A 27,993-nucleotide genomic window follows, 5' to 3' on the forward strand; every position below is an offset into this window, starting at 1 on the left:
TAAAATACACTTGGTTTATGTAACAGATAGAATATAAACCACCAGACAAGAAAAATTATTGCAAAATAGATGAGGATGTTCATTTTTTTTCACTACCAAGTCATACAATAAGAAAGTTTCCTTTAGCTCTTCCAAGATAAGACACTAGCTTTCACTGCTGGATGATGCAGATGTTATTTTCACGTATTGGCTGAAAATTGTCTCAAAAGCTTCATCTCTGTGTACCATGGCACCAAACACCAAAGGCTAAAAGACAGAAAAAACAACATCATGTCAATCCACAATGAAAAATAACTTCCTCTAGGTATATTTTTGTTAACTCACTAGGAACAGATTAATTGTACTAGAAATGTATTAATAAAGACAAATTAATCCTTTTCTCTATTAAATCCTTGACTTTGTGGCATATTTTCTAATACTTTTCACTTCCTTAAAAACTTTATCTGAGGGTCAGGCCCTCTAACCTCAAAGCCTCCTCCCCATGGATACTCTCTAGCCAACAGCTTTTTGGGTCAGACAGCATAGCTGACTGCAGGCTCATAATGTAGGATGCTGGGCAAAATCTTTCTGAAGTGTTAAGAGTAAAACACACCTGATGCAGTAGAACAAGCTGATTATTTAATTCATTAATAAAATTCTGAAGACAAACACACTGAATAATAGACAAGTGAATTTTTTTAAAAAAGAGAAAAAGCCAGTCACTGGCATAAGGGGATAAAAAAAGCTTTTATGCTGGTGCTAACCAGAGGAGGAAACGAAGGGTAAGAAATCAAACACTGCAATCCAGATACAGGCAGCTACTTACTTTCTGTGTAGATGGTGTTGATACAGCAATACCCATCCCTGATCCCGGGAGAACAGAGAGCACTTTATACTGAAAAAAGACCACACACACAAAGACATAAGATACTTTCTGTACTGAGCAACTGCAAAAGATACTGCAGAGGTTACACAATTCATCACTGGCATGTCCTCCCAGCCACAACTAAGAGACCTCTACTAAAACCAGGATGAAGCCAGCTGCCACTCTCTGGAGTCTCATTCTCCTGGACTCGCTGGGTACAGCCTACCCAGACAGCCAGGACCTTTCTCTACACTTCCTCCCATGAGCTGCAGCAATGCCCAACCTGCTGGAACCAGCCCCAGTCCCAAAGTGAGCATCAGTCCTGCTCCAGCCCATGGGAGCTGAGGCAGGAGCAGTGAGGGGGACCTCAGGCAGCTGGATGGGGTGGGCAGGGCACAGCCCAGCTCTGTGCTCATGTGAGATGGGCCTCTGTGCATCCCCCACAGCTTCCCCTACAGGTGACTTCCAGCCACTCTTCAGAGGAACAGCAAGCAGATATGAAAAAGCTTATTTTACAAAATTAGATAGAAAACAGGGTATCACCGAGCTGTAGCATCATTAAGGTTGAAAAAGAGCTCCCCCCTTTGACTAAACACCACAACATCAACTAAACCACAGCACCTAGTGCCATGCATGGATTGCTTGCTTGTTTTTCAGAAAGGAAGTCCATAAAGATTAGAAGGAATACAGTTGGCTGAACTTGGGAGTATTCACAGGGAGAAAGACATTCAAGTCAGACCTGGATTTCCCATCTCCAAACAAAACCAGGCACAGTACATTTTTATGCTTGACTGCATGATCCCTGTCTCATCTTCATTAAAAACACTACACAGATGCAAAAGAAACTTTATGGCAGTAAAGGCCTACTGAACAACAAACCAGCATTACTTGAAGCAAGATGTTTGAAATCCATTAATATGAATTATTAATTCCAGTATGAATGTTCAATTTGAGCATAAGCTGTCTGCTTTACAGACATGTCACAGAAATAGAAGGAATTAATTTGAAAGTCTGGAGGTACTTAGGCAGTAGTAGACACCAGGCTGAGGTGTTCCTTTGCTCAACATGATTTAATCTGTGATACAAGACACAGCAGAAAGCAGGGGTGTCTGTGTTCAAGATGAGGACAAGTTCAGAAAGGGTAACAAAAAGTGATGTTAAAGGCCACAGAGTGTGATGCAAGGCACCAGTAAAGCCATCATTAACCCCAGCCTGATAAACCTCAACCAGAGGAAGGACAACATTGTCCTTTCTGTGCTTCCAACCTTCCACTGCCTCTGTTACTGAAGGGTCTCAACTAGATGAAACTCAAGCCCATTCCAGTCTGGCTATTCTAATGATCTACCTTTCTCCACTGACAACAATCCTGCATCCCTCTGCATCTAAGATGGTGCATCTATCAATATCCACACCCAAACTGAAGTTAGTAACACACAATTTCTGCTACCAGTAGATCTTCTTAAGGCCTACATAGTTCTGGCCAATACTGGAGATAGAAAACAACGTAACTTTAATTTGAAAAAAAAGGCAGGAGTATAAGGGTTTAGTGAACTAGTTTGTCTTCACACTCATAGCAAGTTTGCTTATCCAAAAAAGCATTTCTGGGAAATATTTGTACTGAAAGAATTACATTTCACTTATGCAAATTATCAGTGGCATGCTTTTTCAGAATAACAAAAGCATAAATGCAAAACATGACTAGCTGAACAGAAAAACAGTTTTGTCCCCTATTTACAACACCAACCAGACATACCTTCTGGATATCTGTTATGTCCGACAGCTTTATAACTTTATTTCTTTTTGATGAGCCGGATTTTGAGCTTTCAAAGCACAAGTAACTGAAAACAAGAAAAGAAAATGCTCATTTTGATATAGTGCTTTAAAATAAATTTCTCAAATATCCTCTTGTCTCTTCTAAAGTTTGAAATCTCACAGGTTAAAATAACTTTCAAAATAAAAGAAAGACATTCAGTTCAGTTATGGCTTCTAATTTAGCATAAATATTTATAAATTCTAGCAACTGGCTGGTGTCTGAAAGCCCAGAACATACAGTAGGCATACACACACAAAAATTCTTGTATTTATACTACTGCACTGAATGGTTAAACTTGACAAGCATTTTAAAGACACACAAGGGACATATATCCTTAAACAGTTGAAATACCAAATCTCAAAAGGCTTATACATCTTTCACCATCCTAAAAGAGGATTAATGAAAAACACTGTGTTAGTTTCATGTTATTGTGCTGCAGACAAAAGCTCAGATTTCTAAACACTGGAGAGTGGCCTCCATCACTAGGTGACATTGCATACAGATGAGCTTTACTTCCTTTCATTACACTCCAAAGGAATTTCAGTGCACGACCCAAACAGTAATGGCCATAGTTACTCAGTCCTGGGAGGCTGGGAGGTAAGTAAGGGTATTTAAAATCACAACCACTCATCCATTAAAATTTGAAACCAAGGCTTAATTTTCAGTTTTCTTTTTTGCTGCTGTCATTTCAAGGAAGCTACACATTCAGCTTGCTTTAAAAAAAACCCCAAACTGAGAATATGTGTCAAATAGCTGCTGATCACATTTTTCGAAGTACACTTAGGTTTTAGGTTTCTTTTGTAGTATCTATACAGTTAGTATGTTATCCACATCAAGAACTGCAGCTACTAACACCTGTCTATAGAGAGCTACTTTGCAGTCCTATGCAAGCCTTTCCAAGGCAAATCTCAACTGTTAAGTGTAACCACACACCAGGTTCAGCTCTCCCTCTCCTATGACGCCTCCTTGAGGTTGCAAAGCACCTTGAAACGGCATTTTTGTTTCAAAACGCTATTCAAGGATCCTTTTTACATTCAAATGCTTGAATGTCTTGAATTTCCCTCCTAAGAAATGCTCACTTTTCTGTGACATAGAGGACTCCATTCCTGATGTAGTCTGTTGGCATCTTCCGATCTCTGTTAATCAAGCAGCAGCGCCAGCCATTTTCACACACTGAAAAGGCAACAAGGAATCTTACTTCAAGAAAGAGAGACTATCTCTAAGAAAGAGGGCACTATCTCCCCAGCAGTCTCCTTATCCAATAGAAAAAACTGAATATTAAACTTTAGATACCTAAAATGGGAAGTGCTTAGAAAGAAAAGCCTAAATCAGATGTTCTAGACATCATCTGTTTTAACACTCATTTTGGAAAAAAAAAAAAACAAACACCAAAACAACAAAATAAAAATCACCCACACAATTATTGCCTTTAATCTGACTACTGGATTTGCATAATCATAAAAGGCACACCAGGTTGTGCACTCTTTCAAAGAGCTGCAACAATATGGAATGAAAGAGACCATCACAATTCATCCTAATTTAAAGCATAACTTTTAAATCAAAAGCTTACAACTATACAATGCACAGAAAAGGAATTCAACTTTAAACTATCCTTGGCATTTTAGAAAATATTCTACTAACGTAGCCTTCCTGTGGCATCATACCTGGCAAAGGACGTTCATTCTCTGACAGGTTAAAAATTTCATGGAAATTTCCTCTCTTGGTGGTATGAAAACGACTTGTGTCTTCATCTTTGCTTATTCCAGTTGGGGCACTCGAGCCCACATAACTCCTGGAGGCTGCTGTTTGAAGCTGCAGAAAAAGAAACACTATTCCAAAATCTGAGCGCCAACATTTAAGCTGCACTCTCAAAAATAATTTAGCTAACTACTCTTTCTAAAAAAAAAAAAAAAAAAAAAAAAAAAAAAATCTATAATGCAACGATTTTCCTTAACTAGTTCCATAAATTAACTTTGGACTACCGCACTATGCCTCTGCTAGAGCACAAGCCTCTAATATGGTACCTGAACATATCCTTCCAAAGTGCTGCCCTTTGATGGACACACTTTGCTGGGGTGAAGGCACTTATCTTTAAAATACCATTTTTCTACAGTAAAGGCTATGTCTCATTAGATACAGCTAAGTCACTACAAACAGCTCCAATGACTCTGACTAGTGGGACCACCAACAGACAATATAGTATCAGTACTTGGTTTGTCTTCAAGAGATAAACAAAGTATTACTGCACAAAAGAAGTTTAGAAAGAAAAAAGAGGGAGGAAAAAAGCCACACAGAACTGCATAAGCTCATTATGAATACAAATGCTGAAAATAAAAGGAAGTTTTCCATCACTGATCCATACCTTTTCATGCCCTGACAGCTAGCAGGAAAAGAAACAAACAACACAAATGTGACAGTGACAAAAGAAAAAAAGTGAAATCTATTCAACAGTATAATACACAGAATAAAACATGAACCAAGTGGCACTGCAAGATCTCGCTCACAAACCAAGAGACTACACACAATGAATGCAATTAAAAAAGAGTTATGAGTGGTTAGAGCACATCAGTTCAATTTATTCAGGTTGCATTAGAACCACTGATCTTTCCTGTGCTTTGAAGTTGCACTGAATTTTGAGAATGTTGACACATAAAACAAAATCTGAATGGTTGTCAGCATCCTTAGGAAGGAAAAAGGTAGTATGGAGTTGCTGAAATGAAAGTAATTGAGTAAAATCTACTTTTAAACAGAGCTCCTTAACCAGTCTCCTGGAGACTGCCCTGGCAACAAGCCTTGCTTCTGGAAGGACAGCAGGCAGTTTCTTTTGGAAAGCTCGCCTGCACTTTTATTTCATCTTGGTGGGGCACCACATGATTCCAAAAGCTGGCACTAGCAGCTCTGCTCTCAGCCCTACCATGCACATGCAGTTAAACAAGTGGCAAACTGACAACATGGAAGCTCAGGACTAAGCTCTTCTTCTGTAAAGGCCAAATGCTGCTGAAGCCAACCAGCCTTCAGCTGCTTTTTTTGTTACTTTGTACTAAATTGGCAGCACTCAACACTTCACAGGATTTACACACTAAGAAAAGAAATCCAAAGCAAATGAAAACATGTGAATTGCAACTGCTAACTAGAGACCAGACTTACAAAACAGGCACAGCAGAGGGCATTTGCCATCTGCCTTTTTAGGGTACCTGTAAAGACAACGACACCTCAGGGGAAAAAAATAGTTAATATGGAAAGCAAAAGCTTATTCAACAATCTGTGTGCAACTAAGGATGAAAAGAATTTTCTGAAGGCCTTAGACGAGCTATTTGGCTGGACATGAACACAACCAGGTGAAGCCTCATGGCCCAAAACATAAAAATGAGCAGAGCCAGAGGTCTAATGCTTTTTGTGCTAGAATGAGGACTATTTCTGCTCTCTGCTACACTACTTCCTATCTACCTGTTATATAAAGAGATTTAAAAAATAAATGAAGTTTAAACTTTAGTACCATTACCCCTCTGGTGGCTGAAAATATGAGTAGTTCTGCCCTTACTTCTAGTCCTGCCTAACACATGCAAATGTTTCCTCTTACCACTCAGGCTTGAAACAACCAATGGTCAATTACTAAGAGAAAAGCATTCTGATAAGCCTTAAATCTAACTAGAAGTGATTTGATTTGAAATGCTGGAAGAGTCCTGATTGTCTAAAAGCATCACCAACAACCTGGAGGTACGCCTTTTCACTTGATCTGTCATCAGCTTTTGACATAGAACCTTTACCCATCAGATGCCATTGTCAGGGCTGTTCTCTAAGGACACAAGGTCAGAGTGGTGCTACAGGCAATTAATATTGCATTGTGTCTAAGCCTACCCTGTCTTGTATGCTGTTTAATGATAAGAAGCTGAAGCAAATGCACACATGCTGGCACTACATGCCTTTGGGCTCTGCCTTTCCTATGGAAAAAAATGAAAAACCCTCTTTGGTTTTTACCTTTTAGTACAAAAATCTGTTTTTCATACAATGAAGTTTGCAGAAATCTCTCAAGGGGTAAGAAAGTTTCTCTAAAATTACTGAGATCAAGTTAAATTACGTTTTTAAAGACATTTGGAAGCAGGTAATGCAGTCCTTTCCAAGAAGACAAGCCAGGGCCACCAAGCCAGACCTGGCAGTACAAAAACCCTGTTCTCTACTTGCAAAACTAAAGCCATGAAGAAAAGCCAAAAGCAACAATTACTCTCGAAGTTTATGGACTCAAGTTCAGCAATTCAGAATCTTTCCACCTCTAAGGCAGATTAGAGAGACCCGGCAAGATGATGTCACAACTATCACAGTATGTGAAAGATAACCTGTAAGTGTGAGAACCATAGAAGCTTTTAAGATCATTTTCTGCAAGCATGAGAAATACAGGCCATGGATGGCTTCATCCAAATGCTTATTTACTCATCTCATTCCTTGGAAAACAGGAACAGAAGACTCACTTTCTGTAATAGACTGTCCTTGTCCACTTCCTTCTGAAATAGTCAATTGTGCTGCAGTTATTTCACCACCCTCTGCTCCACCACTCCCCAAGCCCCTGTTTCCTTCTTAACAATGAGGGTTCATGTGCTTATTATCCCTTCTGCTCTCCAGTTGTATACCCAGGCTGAATTACTGTTCAGTACTGTGCACTTCAGACAGTACTCAGAAACTCCATGAATGCAATTAGATATTGTGCTAAAAGGCATTAAGCAAATGCTAAAATGGGAAAAAGACACAAGATTTACTACAACTATTTTAATTTTTAAACTAATAAACATTGACAAATTCAGGGATATGGGAAACCCTGACTCAGTTACCATGTCAGGCCCCAAAACAATTTACCAAGATGCACAAAACACAATACGTAGTGATTTAACTATGGCATCTGAACAAAAAGGAAGTGTACTGTTAGAGTATGAATATGGTGAAGTCATTTATCACCACTATGCTAAAAGGTCACCTAATACCATGAGACATAATGTCTAAATATGTAAACTACCTTACTACCTTTGTTGATGATTATCCCATTAGTAAGCTGCATATTATACTTAAGCCTTTATCTATTTTTTTAACTAACTGTACTTCAATTTACCTAAGTATGTGAATTTCCACTGAAAAAGAACGTCTGGAGAACAACAGAGAAAGTGTATACAAAAAGACTGTATTTGACAACAGAATTACACATAATGTATGTTAAAGAAATTGGTATGAATATGGATGGTGTTTTATTTGTATGTTTAGCTTCATGATTCACAGTATATCTATACATACATACGCATTTTTGACAACTGATTCCTTTCACACAATAAATGGAATCAATAGAAGAACTGTGAATCTTGAAAATAATAAAAAAAATGGACATTATAATCAACTAACATTGATTGTAAGGATTTAATTAAACTTCTCTTTAATGTGCTCTAGTCACTGGAGAAAAGGAAAAGGAAAGGGATCTGATTTTCAGAGGCTGAGAACACAGGGACAAAAAGATTCATTACCCTTACCCGTCTCGACACTGTAGCATTAGATCTTTCTTTGAGCTGAGGATCTGTCAGGAGATTTATCCAGATGATATAAGGAGTATCATACTTAGCTCTTAGTCTGGGGCATCGTTTGAAGATAAAATCAATAAGGAAAAACTTCACTCCAGCATAGAGTCCTGAAAAAAAGGTCACTTAGTTTCAATGCTGAAGAGGCATCAAGAACATCACCATTTTGATCATATTTTCAAAAGTTCACAAACAAAACCAAATTGTGTATATTTAGTCACAGTGTTAAAACCATTCTCCTGGGTTTACTATTTTGATTCTTCTTCCAATACCAGAAAATATTTTTTCCTTCCTTCCCATCCCCAGTTCTTTTAAGCATTTACATAGTCACCATTATGCAGAAGAACATCTGAATAATTCAAACATATGTTCCTTATTACCGGAAGCATTCTGAAAACATGAATTTGCAAAACAAAAAATGCACCAGAGCATTCAACTATGCAGCTCCTGCAAGAATTTTAATGGCAACAGAGGGCTCTCATGTACTACATAAAGCTCTATCTTCCAGTCTCAACTCTTATCTTATAGAAGTTATTTCCTTGAATTCTGCCATTTAAAATGGGCCTAAAATACTCTCTCAAAACTTTACTGAGTGCAGTTCAGACCTCCTAAGAGTCAGAGCAAAACAGTTACTCCTCACACATCTAAATTCAATTGCTGTGTCAAGCAAACCCACATTTATGTTCAACCTAACAAAATGTGAAGTTCAGTGCCACTAAAAGTAATATTCATTTGATTATGTCATTACTTTATTGAAAAAAAAAGAGTTCTTGGTTCACAGTAGAAGGCTTCATACCTTAGGAAAAAGACTCTCATGATATAGTGAGAACCCTTTTCTCAATTCCCAGTTGAGACTGAGTATCTGTAACAGACCCACAGTAGTCTGTTCTTTTTGTCCAGCCCATCCTCCAAGTTCTACCAGGAATCCCACTGATTCTTTTATTTTTCCTACATTGTCATTTTCATGCCTCCTGTGTCATGCCACATACTTCCTTTACAAGGATGCATGAGCTAAAACCCCTCAATATGTAGGATTTTCTGGAAGCCTTATAGCTGACAGTCTGAGAAGTTCTGCTAACAGCTCATCACAGACTTCTCCTCTTCAAGAAGCAAAAGCATTATCCAGTCTTTTTCTATTATACACTGAGATGGTTTTCAAAATGGTCATGACAAATGATGCCAAGCACAATGAAAATACTTTAAAACACTGCATGATTAATTAATGGAGGTTTTCTCTCCTAAACTCTAAAATTCTCCCTCTAAAGACCATGTAAGTTTTAACCATCAAGTCTAGACCGTAACAGATGAATTATTTATTGTGTTTACCCAATGCAAGCCCAAGAATCCTGTAGGGCAAAAAGCAGGATGCAATAAAAGCTGCCCATAGAGCAATGTAGAGCTTCTGTGTTATTTCTGGCTGGACCCACATGAATAAGCTGAAAACAAAAAAGAAACAAAATTTTATTACCGATGTTACAGATATTGGTCAGCTCTTGTTTTAAAAGGAAGAAAATCTCATGTCATATAACTTACTTTTTGAATTTTTCCAGTATGTCTGCCATCTTGCCAAACAGATTCTACATAAAAAGCAAGAGAATTAAAACCAAGTCCTGCATTGTTTTGGGTTTTTTTGTCCACATAATGAAAACAAATAGCTTTCTGACTTTGTTGGCAAGCAATTCCCAGAAGTGGTCTTTTAAAATTAATTTTGGCCATTAATATACTAAACAACTGAGTAAATACAGAACAGAATAGCAATACCTGATGACTTCCATCTCATTTAACCTTGCTCTGTAACTTGTGATTGATAAAGAAATTATTTGATCCCACTGTCATGACTGGAAAGCATTTACATTACTACAAATATTTTAAATTAAGCTGTCAATCTAAGAGTAAGGAGCTTCTGTTAGCACATATTTTGAGTGCTGAAATTTCAAGAAGTGGTAACTGAGCTCATCAAAAGGACTATTAGCTTCTTGGAAACAGACCATTATCAGGTCTTATAACAAACCATTGGAGATAGCAGATTTCAAGTAATTCCAACAAATGGTGATGCAACTGACCCCTGCTCAGGACTCAGGCCATATTCTCTGACCAATCCTTCTCTCAGAGCACCTTAAAATTTCACCTTCCCAATAAATTTCCAGAGGTGTTCACATCAATATATGCACCATCCCCAACAGAATGAAGGAGCTGAGCATTCACAGTTAGCAAGGGAAGGTTAAACCCATTTTGACAGCAGCACATCATCAGGCACAGCACAAGGCTGCAGTTCAACTGGATACTGCAGTCACTCAGCTGCTACCTCACCCAACTCATGGAGCTGGGAGAAAACCTTCCTTCAGTCTCTCCAACACCAGATTTCAAGGCTTGGAGTGGGTGGAGTTTTTTAAAACATGCTTTTTTAGAGATACAGCACAAACTGTAGAATTAACACAGCTAAACAGACCAGAGCCTTCACCTAAATCTTAAGGGAACAGAATCTCCTACATCAGTTTTATGACTAGCAGATTTGGGATATGGATCCACACTCCAGCACATTTTTAAGATTCACCACACCATCTACATTATCAGAAACTTATATGCATATATAAGGGAGAAAACTGAGAAATTGCTTCTGTTCCCCTCTGGAGCTTGCTCAGAGCTGCAGTCAGAGAACCTCAGCCTGTTCTCCGAAGCATAATGCCATTTTCAGGAATCTTACTGAGATCTCCACTGCTCACTGCTTGCAAGAAAAGTATTTCCTCTTTAAGCATATGTTTTCACATGCTGCAGTAACAGCCTCCTTTCACCACTTGGACCGTGAAGCCCCTGATCTCTCAGGAGGCAGCCGAGAGCAGCACAGTACCTGCGCCTTCTGAGCCACGTCTAGAACAAGCTGAAACTTCTCAGACACGGTCAGATCCTCCTTTGGGTTCTCCTTAGGAAAGAAAGAGACAATCCATTGATGTGCAGCTCAGACAAAATGTACTTTACAAAACTTGTCAGAACATGGTGACATTCATAGCACCCTCAACATTCTTGGCAATACTCATCTCACTTTTAATAGTCTCTAATTTACCATTTTCCTCCCTTCTTTCAGATCTACATTTTATGTCTTTCATTGCTGGTTATTTTCAGTTTTCAGTGCTTTGGGGGGGCCAAGGGAGACTTTATCATTCTCTACAACTATCTGAAAGGAAGTTGTAATGAGGTGGGAGTTAGTCTTCTCTCCCAAGTAACAAGTGACAGATCAAAAGGAAATGGCCTCAAACTTCGCCAGGGGAGATGCAGATTTGCTATTCAGAAAAATTTGTTCATTAAAAGGGCTGTCAAGCCTTGAAACAGGCTACCGAGGGAAGTGGAGTCACTATCCACTTGGAAGTATTAAAATGACAGATCTGTCACTTAGGGACATATACCCAGACCCAGTGATAGGGCTGGCAATGCTAAACTAACAGATAGACTTGATGTTCTTAAAGAAAACAGGATGCAAGACCTCTTGAAGATCCCACAGGACCTAATTTGTCCCAAGCTAATACATTAAAATTCATTTCAGAAATGTGTTTTAAGTTTGGAATATTTCAGGGTGAAGCATCTGAACCTAAAAGTGCTGTTAGTAAATACTTTTAAATTACAAGAGAAAGAAAAAAAAATGTAGTGTCTTCACTTGCAGCTTGCTCTTACCTCCATTCCAATTACCCACACAAACACAGAGGAAGGTTTAAAGGTGCAATTTTTTTTGCAAGGATACAGGTGAAGGTGATGAAAGACCTACCATCTGTTCAGAAACTTCAGGCACAATGCTCCACTGTATTCTCCAACCCCTAGAAAAGATGGACATAGTTACAGAGAGCAAGAACTCCATCCATCAGCATGGATCATTTGTAAAACGCTAAAAAGCAGTTTTCTGCAATAAGCATTAATGGCTTAAAAGTAAGTAATATAATCCCCAAATTAACAAAGAACTCACAACATAACAGAAGCATAAGTGGCCAATAACAGCCAGTGCTAAAAATACTAGTTAAGTAGATTCTAAGCAGAATCACTGCTTGTGGGTTTTACAAAAAAAGTTAATGGTGTGCATGTAGTAAAGGATTAGGAATATTTTTCTCTTATCTTTTCATGTGAAGAAAATTACATCAACATATTCAGAAGCCTATTTGCTACCAGCAATTTGAAGGAATACGTCAAACAGAAAGTATCAATTAAGAAGTCAGAAACTTATTTTACAATATGCATATTAAGGTGTTGTACACCATTTTAAGGTGCATTAAAAAAAACCAACCCAGACTTAATTTTTAGAAGAGACTGAATTTAAAAACAGAGTACGTTAAGAGCTATGCAAAAAGGCAAAACTGCCATTTTAGGCCTAGGTGAACATTCTCTGCTGGGAAATCAGCAAGCTTCAATATTGAAGGTGATGTTCTTCAAGTATTCTAAATATTGCAGAATTAGAAATATTAGAATTTTAGTATACTGAGGAACAACATCGTTTATGATAACCCAAACCACAGGATACAAAGATAATTCCCAATAATCGTAAAAGATTACAGAAACTGTGCAATGATACTAAGAATATTTGAGTTTGAATTTCACTGTGTTAAATGTAACTCACAATATTAGAAAAGGCAGCAGTTTACAACCCAGTGCAAGAACAACAAAACATCTTTCAAACAAAGCATTACTTAAGAGAGTAATCTAGTATTTATGCAAATACCTGGCTATGAGGTAATTTAGGGATAACCTCAAAATTGCTAAAAATAAGAACATAGGAATGGCCCAGCCATGCCATACAGCATTGATGTAAATCTGTAGATTAAGAAGAAAAAACAGAGATGTGGATTACAAACTGGGGTACAGTGAGTTAAATGACATACCACTTCCCACTCTGCTGTTGGGCTCAGAATCGTGCAATTCATATTAAAAAAATTTATTAAATTTTAGCCACTCCATGACTGACAATGGCCCTGCACTCCAGAACACAAAACCAAAACTAGGAATGAACCAAACCTCCAGAGATGACACTTAACTAGTTCTCAGCTGCCTCAGAGAGAGTATTGAGTATTTTCAACACTACACCTACTTGAAGGAGTAGGAGGGAAAAAAAGAGGCAAACTGTCAAGTCTGTGAATCTGCTAGGTGACCATGATATGGTCAGCAATGGCATAGAAGAGTTCTAGCAATTAGCCCATACTGGGCAACAGGATAAACTCTTACTCTATTATTTCAGGTCAACTAAATAACAAGTCTTTACCAAGATGAAAAAGATTGCAGGAAAATAGGTTTTACTTTATGTAAAAAGTACAAACACAAAGAGCTTCAAAAGGTATTCTGTTCCCAGCTTCTGAAAAAGAGACTACAGTCTCTCTGTGAGAGACACTAGGGTTTTCACTGATAACCCCAAAGTGAAGCATTGTTCTGGCTTCCAGGTCCCAGAGCTTTCAGAAAAAAAAAAAAAAAAAAAAAAACCAGCTCAAGTTTCTTATTTCAGCTTTTATCTGCAAAGCGGGCTTACCGGGTAAGGCAAGAGAAAAATCAGCAGATATGGAGAAGGGACAGACAGAGGGCACTGGAAGGGAAGTCTCCTCCTCAATATTCCTTCAACCGTGCCATGCAAAATAGCATAAGGTCTGTAACTTACAGGGAGGTATTATTTAACAAAAAGGTGTGTGACATTTTCACCACACAGCTATTGGTAATTCCTTTGACAGAAATTAATTTCATATACTCCATGACCAAAAAGAATTTAAATAATTTAATTAACAATAAGAGAAAGGAAAACAAATCAAAACTCCACTAGATACTTAGGTCTCTTTGCAGCATCCAAACCTCATTAAAATGGCATAGAAATGCTTGAACTTAGCTCACAGACCTGCTGTTTGCACAATGAACCTTACTGAAATGAAGGCATTTTGCCTCTCATGAATATGATCCTAAGGGCAAAGAGCCCTGATGGGGACAATAGTTTCTCATCAAATGTAACCACTATCAGTATTTCAGCCCCTGAAATGAAAGAAAATTCTCAGAGGCTAAAGTAACCACTGAATTCTGAGGACTGGGAGATGAGAAACAAGAAAGGAGTGAACAATATCCAGACAGTTCTAAGTAATATTAACAATTACAAAACTATGTTACAAGAGACCCAAGAAACACAATTTAACTGCTTTTACACAGAATGCAAGTGACCACTACTGGTACTTTATGTCAAATGAAATTACATTATTTCATTTCACTTGAACACACTAGCGCAGCCCCTCCTAAGATATGGCAGTTTCAACAAATTTCACCAAATAGTGTATTTTTTCAAGTTCTTACTACTCCTGGAGGAGTAGAATAACTTACAATAAAGGCAATAGCAGAAGTGTAGATAGAATACCAGTCTAATAAGGCAGAAAGATTCTTCACAAAATTTGTAACAGGTCTGGCACCTCTCTCTAAATGGAAGTTGAGAAAAACACAATGTTAGAATTAGCTGGCAGTGGTTAAATCACTTGTAAATTACAAAATATCGAGTTAGAAAACTATAGGAATATTCACAACATGTAATGATAAAAAGGTTTATCCAAATTCTTTAGAAAATTAAACCCACCAATGTAACTGAACAGTTAAAGATTAAATAAGAATACATTTCCAAAAAGTAAAGTGTTACCCAAGACAAAGATTATGTCTGAGCTCTTTAAGTATAGACAAAGGAACAAAAATCAACATCCTTTATAAGGGTACCCTGGATGTTAAAAGCAGCTTGTTCTCAGCCATGTTCATATTACCCCAAAGACCACTGTATGGGTCAGTTTGTCTCACTGTAAAACAATCTACATTAACCTGACTGAATTACAAGCCACCAAGGAACAACTTAGAATCACAGAATCATTAAGTTTGGAAAAGACCTTTAAGATCATCACTGCATTCAACCAATCCAGCATTGCTGAATCCACCACTAAACCATGTCCCTCAATGATTTTCTCTGCAGAGACTTCCTACACACCATCACATCAACACTCCAATCCAACTTGGTGTCATCTGCAAACTGACAGGGAGCACTCCATCCTGCTGTCCAGATCATTGTTAAAGGTATCACACAGGACAGACCCCAATCCTGAGCCCTGGGGAACACCACTTCTGACCAGGTGGATGTAGCTCCATCCCCCACCACTCTCAGGGCCTGGCCATCAGCCAGTTTTCTATCCAGCAAAGCATACAACTGTCCAAGCCACTTTCTTCAGGAGAATGCTGTGGGAAACAGCATCAAAGGCTTTGCTGCAGCCTAGGTAGATAAAATCCAGACCCCTTCCCTCCCTTGCTGCTGCTTCACCAGCTAGATTAAAGTCAGGCTGGATCTCTTGGCTGTATCCCTGCAAGACTCTACCCACACTTTGCTGCTTGCTCTTCCTAAGCCAAGCAACCCAGCAGATGACTCCCTGAAGAAGTCTGTGTCCCACCTCTGCAGACCTCTGGCCTGTGCTGGGAGAGGCACACACACACCTAGCAAGAGGAGCTCCTCCTCAGCTCCCCAAAACTCTCTTATCCCTCTTCCTCTATGCTGTCCCACTATCTGGGCAGACTAGCTAGGGAACACAAGGGAACAGGAGAGGGCTGCTGCAAGGCCACCTTGGCTTTCTCTGTTGGACCACACCAGTTTTGCCCTTCCTGACAAGAAGAATGACGGTACTTCCTGCACAGTCAGAGAAGCTATCACTCTCTTTTGCAGTATAACTCAACTTTTCAAGTCTTTCTTCAGGAGAGCCTCTGACTTGCTGTCCTAGTTTGTTTGGCTTGGGACTCAACTGTCCTAAACACAATTCCTAAGTGAAGCAATTAAGCAACCAGCACTAGATTTCCTCAAGCATCAGAACAACCAAAGCAGCAGATGAAGAAGAGGATGGTCACACCCAAGGCACTGGAAGAGCTCAGGGACTCAAGTGCTGCTTCCATCTGCTCTGTTTCAGCAGCCTACACCAAGCCCATAAAGAAGATTAAGACTTGGAAATCACTGGTGGCAGCAACGTTCTGGAGAGCTCTGAGTCAGGCTCCTCAGACAACAGGGATCTAGATTTTGTGGCTAACCTAGTGGAAGTTAAGAACAGCCCATAGCTTAAGTTTAATATTGGTCTTAAAAGGTATTCTGAAGGCAATGCATGTACACCACTGACAAGAAGTCACAAGCATACTCCCAAATGAAACCAGAACAAATAGAACAAATAAAATACCGCTTAGTACTTACTTAATCTTCTCATATTTTCAGTCAACCTGAAAAATAATGGATAAAAGCAACTTGTTAAATAGATAACTAATGCACATTTGTGTACATTTGATCCCTGAAACTCTTCAGTTATTACCTGTATGTGTGTAAAGCTTCATTCTTGCTGTTTCAAAATGTGTTTCTAGTAACTAATACAGTATACCTTGCATGAGACTGAAAACTGAAGTTTAAAAGCTCTCCAGCCTAACTAAGACTTTGTTCACAGTTTCTGGGAGGCATATGACAAAACTTGGTAAACAATACAAAAAATCTTATTTTATTTCAGACAGCAGATAAACTTAAAATCTCATGTTTTGTCCAAAGCAGTCACAAAACTTTTGAGATAGTTCTGTACTTTTGGTGTTTTTATTTGCTATTGAAACACTTGCTCAAACCATACAAAATGTTGGTTAAAAAGGAAAAAAAAAAAGTGAGGAAAAAAAGCAACATGTAAAGGCACCAACAATTTCTCACAATGATATTAGGGACTTACCTTCTAGCACTAAGTGGCTCTTCTGCTTCCACTGTATTCTCTTCTGGCTGAAATCTGAAGTCCTCAACATACTCCCCAAATTTGTCAAAAAACCACTTTTGGAGTCTTGAAGAGACTGTGTGACTACTCTTCTCTATAAAAGAGAAGCACTAAGTATCAGGATAACGCTAGATGACATCTTTATCCAATGCCAGCCCCTGTTCCCACACACACTGGGAAGGAGACTTTGTACAGCTTCCCTGTCCTTCACCAACACTCTTTGTGGAAACCTGCAATTTACTTCTGCCTGCGCAGGATCCCAACTGCATTAAATTGGTAAAGTAAGACTAAAGGTAGCTCCTGCACTGCTCTTAGGAAAGCACATGGAAGCGTCTTATCACCCAAAGAGTAAAACATCCTAGCAAACAATAACTTTTAGCAAACAGAGCAAAAACTTTTTCTGGTTAAGAGACTTCTGTAAACAAAAGACTGACATAAATCTCAGTGCTCCCCCTGCTGTGCTGAAGGGTCACCTTGAGAAAAGCAAGTGCAAACCAAAACACTACTGAGCAGAACGCTGGAAAACCACCTTGCAGCCACAGAGACTCGACAGGAAAGGGAGGTGGAAACATAACTAAAAATTCCGCTAGAGGCATTTTTACTTCCACTTTCCAGCCACTGATAGGTTATAAAGACTGTGTGTGTGTCTCTTTACAGAGCTATTAAAAAAAAAAAAAAAAAAAAAAAAGGCAGTTTATTTTTTTCCTTAAGTCAGCCTTCAGAAATTATGCTGCATAAGCCATTTGCTATATATGGAATTAGAGTCATACTACCTGGGAAGTCTTATGCAGCAAAATAACAAAGTGATGCACATTTTCTGAACGTCAGCTTCAGTGGAAAAATAGAACATAATATAGGGGGATATGGAAATAGCATCAGGGTGAAAGGCTTAAGGTATGGCAAGTGAAAACAAACCAATCACCTGTAACTCACAGAACTGTGGTCCAGAAGGAACAGACAGAGTATCTGGAAATGTAGCTCCAAACAGCAATGTCACAAAGAGGATACTGGTCATAATTACTCCAGGACCACATTTAGTACAGAACTCCATGAAATTAATATATAATGAAACAGAGGCATGGAAGATTAATCAGCCAATTACAGCAGCCAAAATGATGCATTTAAGCTCATGAGGAAAAGCCACTGGTGCTCAGAAAATAGAATCAAACTATTTATTAATGAATTACACTGAAATCTAGAAAAACAAGGAGTCTATTAACTGTTTACAGCTGAAACAACACTTCCATTTGAGAATAAAAATATGAAGCAGCTTCCCACAGGCTAATACTTCAGAAAGCACTGAGAAAGAAGTTTTGACAAGAGAAAAAAATGTCAGGTTGTAGTTCACATAACAGAAAGCATTGACACTATGGAAGGACAGGAGGGGAAATTTCAGATTCAGTCCACAGATTTAAAAGCCTAAGTCTCAATCACAAGCTGTAGGAATGAAAGTAAAAGTGTACTGAAAGACTAAGAGTTTGATTCTGCCTTAATTCTTTCAGACATCAATACATTATTGAATTCACAACAAGCATCAGCTTGAGAAATGTAGATGACAGTGTAGGTGTCCAAAAAATTAACAGCTCTGAAGCTTACTCCTTCTCCAGAATGTCTCTCCTTTTAGAGGAAGGAAGCAGTAATATGGTTAGTGGCATAACAGAACTTCTGCAACTGAGAACAAAATAGAACATGTTTTCTATGTATTACACCTATTTTCTGGTAAGTCAAGGATCAGCAAGGCATGCAAGAATGATGAAGTGAGCCAAGGTTTCCTTACATACCTAAAGGCCTTACAATACACAATAAATTCCTTGCTCAGGTATGCAAAGTCAACTACAAAAAGTAAATGCAGAATCATGTAGAGAGAGAAGTTACTTAAATTGTTATTCATATTCAGCTTCTTCAGAAGCAAGATCTGATCTTCTAAGGATCAAAAAAAAAAAAAAAAAGATAAAAAAACCAGCTGAACTGAAGAACTGAAGTGCTGTTAGAGATCTGACCAAGCTCACCTGTTCCATTGGATTGTGCCTGTGGCTTTGCAGGTTGCTGAGCTGCAGGCGCCTCTTCTGCCCTACGAAGAAAACAGAAACAATGTGAAATGTTACAGAGGAAGAATTTATTCCCTTTTAGGTAAAGGAAGCACCAGAACCTCCATGGTTTCCACAGCTGAGATTATACGATCACGACAAGAGAAAACCCAGCTTATGCCCTTTCACAAGGCTCAAAACTTTCATTGCACTGAGGATCCTGGGAAACACCATCCACTGCAAGGAGAGGTGGGGTTTAGCCATCCCTGTCACCAACAGCTCAATTTCATCTTACAACTGCTCAACAATGTAGTATCAAATTCCCTGCATTATTTATGCCTTCCTGTGGTATATTTGTTGCAATGCCTGCCAGGAAAACTCTTCAGAGCTGTGACTTTTCCCATAGCAATAAACTAAAAGGGATTCCATAGTTGATCATCATCACAGTAGAGCAAAACCACAATTTAACACACCAATCTTGAATTCTGCCATCACTACCAGGGTCAAACACCACTCAACTTCACAAGAGGAACAGTTGTTACAAATGATTTAAAATGTTATGTTGTATGCTCTCTAAACACACAGGTCACAACAATTTGAAAAATACCTCGAAAATCTGAAATAGCCTGAAAAATTGCAATAAAAAATGTTCTAAACATATAGTTAGTGTTAATAAAATATATAGTAAGTATATAAATAAGTAGCAGGCATCATTGGTCTCACCTTTCAAAGTGAGTCAAGAATACCATCATCCATTCAAAGAGAACAGATTTTTTAAAACACCAATGTTTTTGGCATTCTGTACATGTGCAAGGCTTCAAATTACATTTGTACACAGCCTCCAACTGCCAACCTGTCTCGAAAATACTTCAGGCTTCAGTCCCAAAGTCTTCAGTCATCCATGCAGATATCATTCAGAAAGATTTTTCTAATGAAGCAGAAGCTTTGACAACTTAACACCAGCCACAGCAAGCTTTACTTGACAGGGAGTTGAATGATTGAAAAGATTACTTCTTGAAACAAAAAAGTGTCAGTTGTGCAATTTCATGATCACTCATTTATCAGGCAATGTAAGTAGTTTCAAGTGTTCCTTTCATCTTTTGCTCCTCAGGAAGGGAATCAAGTGAAACATGGTCAGCAAATGAAGAGCAAGAAGAGGGATCCCACTGCACTGGGCAGATTGCAGCAGTACAGATGGGCATAGAGTCTTCTCTCCTGCTGTTCCTCTAGAAAGGATGTTAGGAAAAGATGTCACTGTACTATCTGCACATGGAAAAGGTCATTACTAATGTGTGCTGTCTCAACATTACCATGCATCACTGACCGTGATGGAGAAACTACAGAACTTGTTACCTCCCTTCCTTCTTAAGTATTCCCCATCCTTAACAAGCTTTCCACATCCTTGTTCATTTCTAAAAAGAACATCTAGAAGTAATTTACAGATTCATGAATTAAAGCTCAACATTTATTGGTGTTGATGAGCTGAATTCAATGGTTTTTTGCTGTGAAAGATACTTTCGTGCTTTCATAACTCATCAGGACTTTTCCCCATGGCTTCTGTATTTGCACCAACTCTTCCTTTCAAAAGCCACCTGAAATGTCTTCAGTTTATTTTCTTTAGCTAAACTTTAACTTTGGTTCCTATGGCATTTTCTTCCAGTTTCTACATAAGCCATGGGCTCCTCACCTAAAAACTCCTCCTATCTTTGCTGCCTCTCCCACACTCTTGCTTCTCCTCCATTTCCAGCTCTCAAAAGACAGACAGCAATAAACACGATCAAATTTGCACCAACTATTATACAGTGGTATCATGTCTTCTTTTATCAGCCACACATCAGATGGTTACACCATACAGCTGAGCATTTTCATCTGAAATCTGTCACTGGAACTGTGTTTCATTGAAGCTGAAGACATATTTAGGTGGAAAGGGGGTGGTCATCCATCAGCAGGCATAAGCCAGTTACTGAACCCATTCCAGCTGTGTGGGGGCACTGACTGGGGTGATGTCAAACCAGAACAACTCCTGTGACAAAGCCAAGCCAAGATCCCACCACTGTCAGCTGTCAGAGTCTGCAGGCTGGGTCTTCCTTTGACATGCTGGGATGTATTTTCAGAAGCAGCACAGCGTCATCACTCCCCTTGTTTCTTAGGCAAAAAACCAAGAAAATCTCATCAAGAAATTCTGTACAGCAGCCTTACTGGGCTCCATCAGGAGCACATGACAGTTGGCTTTGGCCCTTCTTGGTGCTTTTGTTTCATTTTTTTTGGCAATGTCTCACTTGCCATCTGCCTGTTACTTCTTCCCCATGAAGAACCTGACCTTTACGAATCATCAGGTTAATGACAACTCATTACTGCACCTGTGAATCAGGTTATAATTAGCCACTTCAGACAGATCCAGGACAGGAAGCTCAGAATTCATTGTTTGGGCTTTGCACACCTACGGGGAACTTCGATTCCAAAACCAGGTCATGTTGAACCATCCAGTTCATCAAGACCACTGACGGAGGGAAGAAATTATCTTTCCAAGTTTCAGAACCACTCTTCATGCCAGAGATGATTTAAAAGGCTGAAAAACACAAACAGTCCCCAGAACAGCAGTGTGTTTCTATATGGACTTCCTAACCACAGCCTGAACCTAAGAAAACAAGCTTCATTAATTCCTCTTGCACCACACTTTCCACAAAAAGGGTATAACTGGTAACACCAACACATCCCCAAACATGAAGCTAGGTCATCTTTATGCAACTAGAGATCGCAGCCATTTACAGCACAGGCTGCTTGAAACAGATAAGAGCAACCTCAGACAATGGAGGAGGCAAACACAAACTGCCTTTTTTTTGTTTCTCTCTTGTTTTTCAATATACTGAGGTCAGAGAAACATCAATATTAAGGAATATTAGAGCAGTTCATGACCAGGACACATATACCACTCAAAAGCAACTAGCACACTGATGCAGTGTCCATTCAGTGCTGCTCCATGGAATAATATCCAAGCGTTATTTATTTAGTTTCAAGTATAACACAAAAGTTAAGGGAACCTTGACACTGAAGGCCATTTCCCTTAAATTGTTTTTTTTCATTAGTGTGCATTAGGCCCTGAATACAGCTTCAAGCTGAGGTGTGTATGAATTAACAGACTCCGCCAAAAAGCTGGATGCAGACCAGAGTTGCTGGATACAACAGGTGCAGTCACTGCCATGATGTTCTCAGACATACTCAAAGCAATTTTCCCACAGTCCAACTCCAAGTTCACGAGCAACCCACTACTACTTTTTCAACTGCTGTTGCAGAAGATATTCAAGGCTGTTAACACCTTTCCTACTGCTCAAAGAAACCTGAATATATGTGTACTTCCATCAAAAGCACATTCCAACCTCATATATGCAAAAATAAGCAGGTATTTTCCTAGCCTAGTTTAAAAACATATCTTTCAGGTACACATGGCTTCTTTCCCTGAAGAGCTGTTAAAAAACCAAGTTGAATAATTTTCATGTTTTCCATCTCCTTCCCATTAAAATACACCAAACATTTCAGAAACCCTTGCTATTCTCATCCACAAGGAAGGGACAGTGACTTATGCAGAAGCATTGTCTATTTGGTCCTTGTAAAAATAGTTCACAATGATACTAATAACAAGGTGTGCTGCATAAATCACAGGCTGCTGGTAAGCGTTGTTGCAAAACTTTTTGTTATTTTTCTTTTCTGCATCATTGTGCTCACAATTTGCAAAATATGGCACTAACAGCTCGCACAAATTCCAGATTATTTATGCATTATTCTGCTCACAAAATGTCATAAGCTTCAGTTGCCATTCCAAACGCTGAGATGTTCTGAACTGTACCTGTGGAAAACTTCAGCTGAAGCCACTACAGTTCTGAATTCTCAGATATAAAAACAATAAACACCATGACAAACAAAAGCACCAAAAATCCTTTTCTTCCACTCCACCCTCTTCCATGTGCAAAACTGTGACCTCAACAAAGGAAGACCATGTTCTTCACTAGAAAAAAAAAATTTAGATTGTGACCTTGTTCTCTCCTTGCCAAACATTTTTCAATATGTTTTATGTTGTTATACATACTGATCTGCCTCACAAATACTTTTGAATACTGCAACTTTTAAAGTAATTTCTCTCTTATATCACAGCATAGTTTGGTTTTCATTAGCAGTTTACTTCTGCAAGCAAAAAGAACCCTAGCCTTCAACTAAGTACCATGAAGCTACTCCCGTTGCAACCAGGGGACATATGAATGCCTATCTTAAAATTGCAATTACTTTAGAAGCAGGGTGAATCTGACATAAGCAGATAAAACTTCCTGCAGTTGCTCTGCTTAGTAAAATTAAATTTCCATCAGGCATATTACATATTTGACTCTGTAAGCCAATGTTTCACCTATAGTCCTAATCAAAGTATTTTTAAATGTCCACAATGAAGTGCAAAATATAGTAAGCAGTGAAGAATTTCACACAATGAAGCACAAGTTAAGGAAAAATCATGGACAAAAAATTTTTCTCCTCCTGGGTAGAAACTAAAAAATTTTCCAAGCCTTATTTTGTTGTCACCTTATGTATCCTGCCTGTCATAAAAAGGTTGAAATAGTAGTAAGACCAGTTAGTGAAACACTTGGGTAGAGAGGATAATTGGCTGAATGTAATCCCCAAGTGCAATACCCAAACTGACAGGACTAATGTAATCCTTAGGTTATCTATATGGCACTCAGGGAGCCATGTCATCCTACTTCCATTTAGTAATGTCACTCCTGCTAAAGTTTTGCTGTCGCCCACAGTCCAACAAGGCACAGATGTGACACAAATATTGATAAACAAAGACCTTCCATCTATTTTCACTGTAAAACCTGCACTCATCAGCTGCAGTGGGCCAGATGAGACTCTGAGTCAGCCCTATTATTGTGAAACACAGCAGGACGATGAGTACCCTCCTGCAGAAGAAGACAGCTCCTCATCCTCCTCCAGCACTGGCAGCAATGAGGAGAGCTCATTCCCCCTTCTCTGTGCATGGCCTGGAGCCCAGGCACAGCTGCCCTCAAAGCCAAAGGCCTGTGGCAGCACTGAAAACAAGCATGGGGAATTTGCATCTCAAGCAACTTCTTCAAAAGAAAGTATTCTTCCCTTAAGCATCATCTACCAGCAGCAGGAACCAGCATCACTGCTTTGTACAGCTGATAGTGTTAACAGATTCTCCCAGCATGCAACAAGCCCAAGTTTCTCCTCTTCAGCTGTCCACTCCTAACAGGCAATACCAGTCCAGATACACAGCCAGATCAACAGCACAGGCAATAAAAAGGCATTCTCACATCCCAGCTGTAAGAGCAACTTTAAAATGTCCCACAAAAGACGTCCAGAGCAGAGCAGTCTGGGCCACCTTCCCACTGCACAGCTGTGGTGCTGGCTTGGGAACCAGACTCTTCCACAAGGACCTTTGAGAGCCCCTTCTAAGCTGACTTGGCAGCACAGGTCAAGACTAGACACAGACCAACCTTGCACAGAACCAGTGACTTTGGAAAACCACCACAGTGACATACCACCTAAAAAAATCCCACCATAGTGGGTACTGAGAGTAAGGGGGAAGGCCTGGTCTATCTTCTATCTAAAGCCTTGGTGCACCAACACTCTGAATACTGTTCAAACTCCTAAAGCAGTTGAATGGCAGCTGAATTGATGAGAGGGATGGAGTACTTTTAAAGAGACAGCAGAAAAGCTGGAACTCTTTAGTCCGGAGAGAATGTAAGAGAAGAAAGGACTCATAAAGGATGGCAAAAAAACCAAATGTCAAACAGTTGTTCAACCAAATCTTACAATTCTGTAACTACCGGGCACTTCTTCAAACCACTATAAAATCTGTTAAAAAGGAAAGCAAATAAAATGCTTCTTTAGAGTTGAGTGGACTTCTGTAATGTATTGTCTCCATAGTTTCCAGTGGAAGACAGCTCCAGCACTTCATATCATTAAATAAATTGATGGATAACAGGTCTGCAAACAGACTGAAGTGACAGACAGCAATGTACCTTCTGACATCAGCAAATAAAGTATTTGTGGACGCTTGTAACAAGTGCTTGAGGGAACAGGGGTTGTTTAGGCTGGAGAAAAGGAGGCTCAGGGGAGATCACATTGTTGTCTACAGCTGCCTGAAAGGAGGTTGTAGCCAGCTGGGGGTCAGCCTCTTCTCCCAAGTAACAAGCTATTGGACAAGAAGAAACAATCTCAACTTGCACTGAGGTGTTTTGTATTTGGTATAAGGAAAAATTCCTTCACCAAAAGGGCTCTCAAGCACTGGAACAGGCTACCAAGGGAAGTAGTTGAGTCACCATCCCTGGAGGTATTTAAGTGACATGTAGATGTGGCTCTGGACTGAACGGTTTAGTGGTGGCCTTGGCAGTGCTGGGTTAACAGTTGGACTTGATGATCTTGAAGGTCTTTTCCAAACTTTATTTCCATAAATAATTCAATGATTCCATAGGAGCAGGAGGTAGACAAACCCACCCAAAGCAACTAGGCCCACATGTTTCCTATAAATAGCTCCTGCTTCCATTGCCACCAGTGAATGTGGACTGGCCTGAGCAGGAAGATATTTTTACAGAATGAGTACAGAATGAAGCAGGAGGCTGGGAAGAGCTCACGTGGCATTGGGAAACAGCATATCCAAGCAAAATGTTTTGCCTGTTTGCTCTTGCTTGTCACCTCTAAGTAAGTGGCAGTGCTCAGCATGTGATCACCAACTCAGCCTGCACTGTCTCCTGATGACAGCACTTGGTGGTGAGCCACAGATGCTGCTGCTCAGCCGAGTAATCTCAGCTGCTGCTGGGGAAGATTAAACAGGCAGCTACATACAAAAGTGGTCTAGAACAACCAGGCCCCCAAGCAACTGCTGTGGTGTTAGGATCTACGTAGCTAAGCAGAGTAAGGAGAGACAACATCAAATCTTTGCATCATCAGGATGGATGTCCTCGATGCTGAAAGGACCTAGGGACATGGGGAGGTGTTTCCATCTGTCATTGCAGCAGCAAGGAAGGCTCAAATTCCAGTTATCACATGTATTTAGGGCTTTGCTGTGGCACTGGGACATCCTTGCTGTTACTAGAATAGGAGTAACAAGGATTGAGCAGTCTGGAGAAGACACAAGAAGGATAAGCATATGCAATGGCATGGCAAAGGCTCTGGCATTCAGTAGCTCCAGGCAGGAAAGATCCCAGAGGGAGAGCACCAGAAGAGGTGAAATGAAGAATATTTCAACCGGAAAAGTGTCATGGCACTTCTGTAGCTACAGTAGTATGTAATGGCCAAGTAACTTATACATCCATGGATGTTAATTTGGTAATTTTACAGGACAATATAGACAGCTGCTCTCTCTGTGAACTACTAATTTATTTTAAGAGCACCTAGGCTGGAAACTTATGCTTTTAGCAGCACTTCCCAGAGACAGTCAGAGATCTCAAGTGGCTTTCAGCTTTACAGTGAAGATGTTTCTCTTACCTTGCTTTAAGTACTTCATTGACTCTTTGTTCTAGTTCTAATCTCCTCTGCCGTTCCTTTTCTAGCTCCTGCCTTAACGTTTCAGCGTTTGTTTCTTCTCTCAGCTTCCTGAGCTCCTCCTCTGTTAATTAAAGAAGAAGATAAAGATTTAGTTACCCTGAAATATTTCTGTAAGAAATTTAAAGTCTAATTACGACAGATTAGGTGTGGGGGATATTTTTAGCTGTGCTCTACCAAATATGTTCACCAGAAAAAAAACAAAACAAGTATTCAAGGGCTAGACAGACTTCATAAAAAGCACACAGCTGTATAAAGTACAAAATGTTTCATTACAATTGTTAAGCAAGGAAGAAAACAACTCTAAAGCTTTCTTTTCAAGATGCAAAATAAGCCCTTGGTACAAGCACCTTTACTTGAACACAACATACTCTTCATTCCTCAAAGAAATAATCAGTAGGAAAGACTGCTGAATTGCTAAATCCAGTGGTCATAACAACAACAACAACAGTATATGTTTTCTTCCCTCGTGTCTGTGGGTAGGAAAACACAAACCCATGAACTCAAAAGAAGTTATATGATGCCATATAAACCCATGTCCATCAATTTCTGGCACCAAGTCAGGTGGTCTCTGTATGAGCCCTCAGCACCTCACAATTTTAAGAAAGGGCTGTGAAACAAGAAACTAAGTTAAATTTTTTACACTTTTCCATGGTTATTGTGTGCCCTAATAACTTCCATGCAATAATTAAATATATAAATATACTCACATATTTATTTATATATATTTATACAAACACATACACACTCTTCCAATGTTTTTCACAAGAAGCTAGTATCAAGAATTCACATGGCTTCTTTGTGGCTAATTAACTTTGCTTTTTGTCACTGGCAGTGTCCTTGCTCATGACCTTATTTTACCCTAGAGCTAAAATTGGGTCACTAGTACTGACAACTTTTCCCAGACAGGCATACATGAGACATGGGAAAAATAAGATTGGGAATCTCTTTCTCTCTCTTTTTTTTTTTTTTTTTTTTTTAACCAAAATTTACTCTACATTTTGTTCTCTGGGATGGTTTTTAAGCTCAATCACAACAATCAATAGTAGAACATCAGATGTATTTCAAGTTCACAACAAACCAAAACAAACTACTTGCTCCTTCCACTATCATGACAAACACAGGGGGTTCAGGCTTTTTACCCTGTTTTACAAGGCTGGTGTACTATGTTATACACTCCAGAGGGTTGTTACACAATCTCTTTTCACATCCCGACTGCTAAACCTTTGATAATGAGAGAATTTTGATATCTGAGCTTCTCTGACTCCAATCACTACACTTCTTGAGAAGGTGTGAAGTTGTAGTGCAGATGTCCAGAGGAACTGATGCATGTCCCTGCCCTGCAGGAAGCCCTGGTGCAGTGTGTCCCATCACTTCATCTGCTGGTGGGAGAGGACTGTCTCTACTCCTGCAGCAGTAAGAGCTTTAGAGCACAGAATTAGGAGAGAGGGGA

The 27,993-nt window shown here is 39.3% G+C and overlaps 1 protein-coding gene across 1 annotated transcript in view; it reads right to left on the minus strand.

Moving 5' to 3' along the window:
• The window catches only part of GRAMD4 (GRAM domain containing 4), a 71,871-nt gene continuing 43,878 nt past the window's right edge, over positions 1-27,993 (minus strand). Inside the window, exons 4-19 of the mRNA XM_066318604.1 lie at positions 26,484-26,604; positions 18,972-19,033; positions 16,924-17,056; positions 16,413-16,438; positions 14,534-14,625; positions 12,909-13,000; positions 11,967-12,015; positions 11,058-11,129; positions 9,743-9,786; positions 9,536-9,645; positions 8,165-8,319; positions 4,322-4,469; positions 3,737-3,830; positions 2,598-2,682; positions 806-874; positions 1-246 (exon numbers count right to left, since the gene is read on the minus strand). Coding sequence (XP_066174701.1) covers positions 145-246; positions 806-874; positions 2,598-2,682; positions 3,737-3,830; positions 4,322-4,469; positions 8,165-8,319; positions 9,536-9,645; positions 9,743-9,786; positions 11,058-11,129; positions 11,967-12,015; positions 12,909-13,000; positions 14,534-14,625; positions 16,413-16,438; positions 16,924-17,056; positions 18,972-19,033; positions 26,484-26,604 — 1,454 coding nt within the window. The 3' untranslated portion in view covers positions 1-144. The remainder of the gene's footprint in view (positions 247-805; positions 875-2,597; positions 2,683-3,736; positions 3,831-4,321; positions 4,470-8,164; positions 8,320-9,535; positions 9,646-9,742; positions 9,787-11,057; positions 11,130-11,966; positions 12,016-12,908; positions 13,001-14,533; positions 14,626-16,412; positions 16,439-16,923; positions 17,057-18,971; positions 19,034-26,483; positions 26,605-27,993) is intronic.

Source organism: Sylvia atricapilla, chromosome 5, assembly GCF_009819655.1.
Source record: "Sylvia atricapilla isolate bSylAtr1 chromosome 5, bSylAtr1.pri, whole genome shotgun sequence".
Lineage (NCBI taxonomy): Eukaryota > Metazoa > Chordata > Aves > Passeriformes > Sylviidae > Sylvia > Sylvia atricapilla.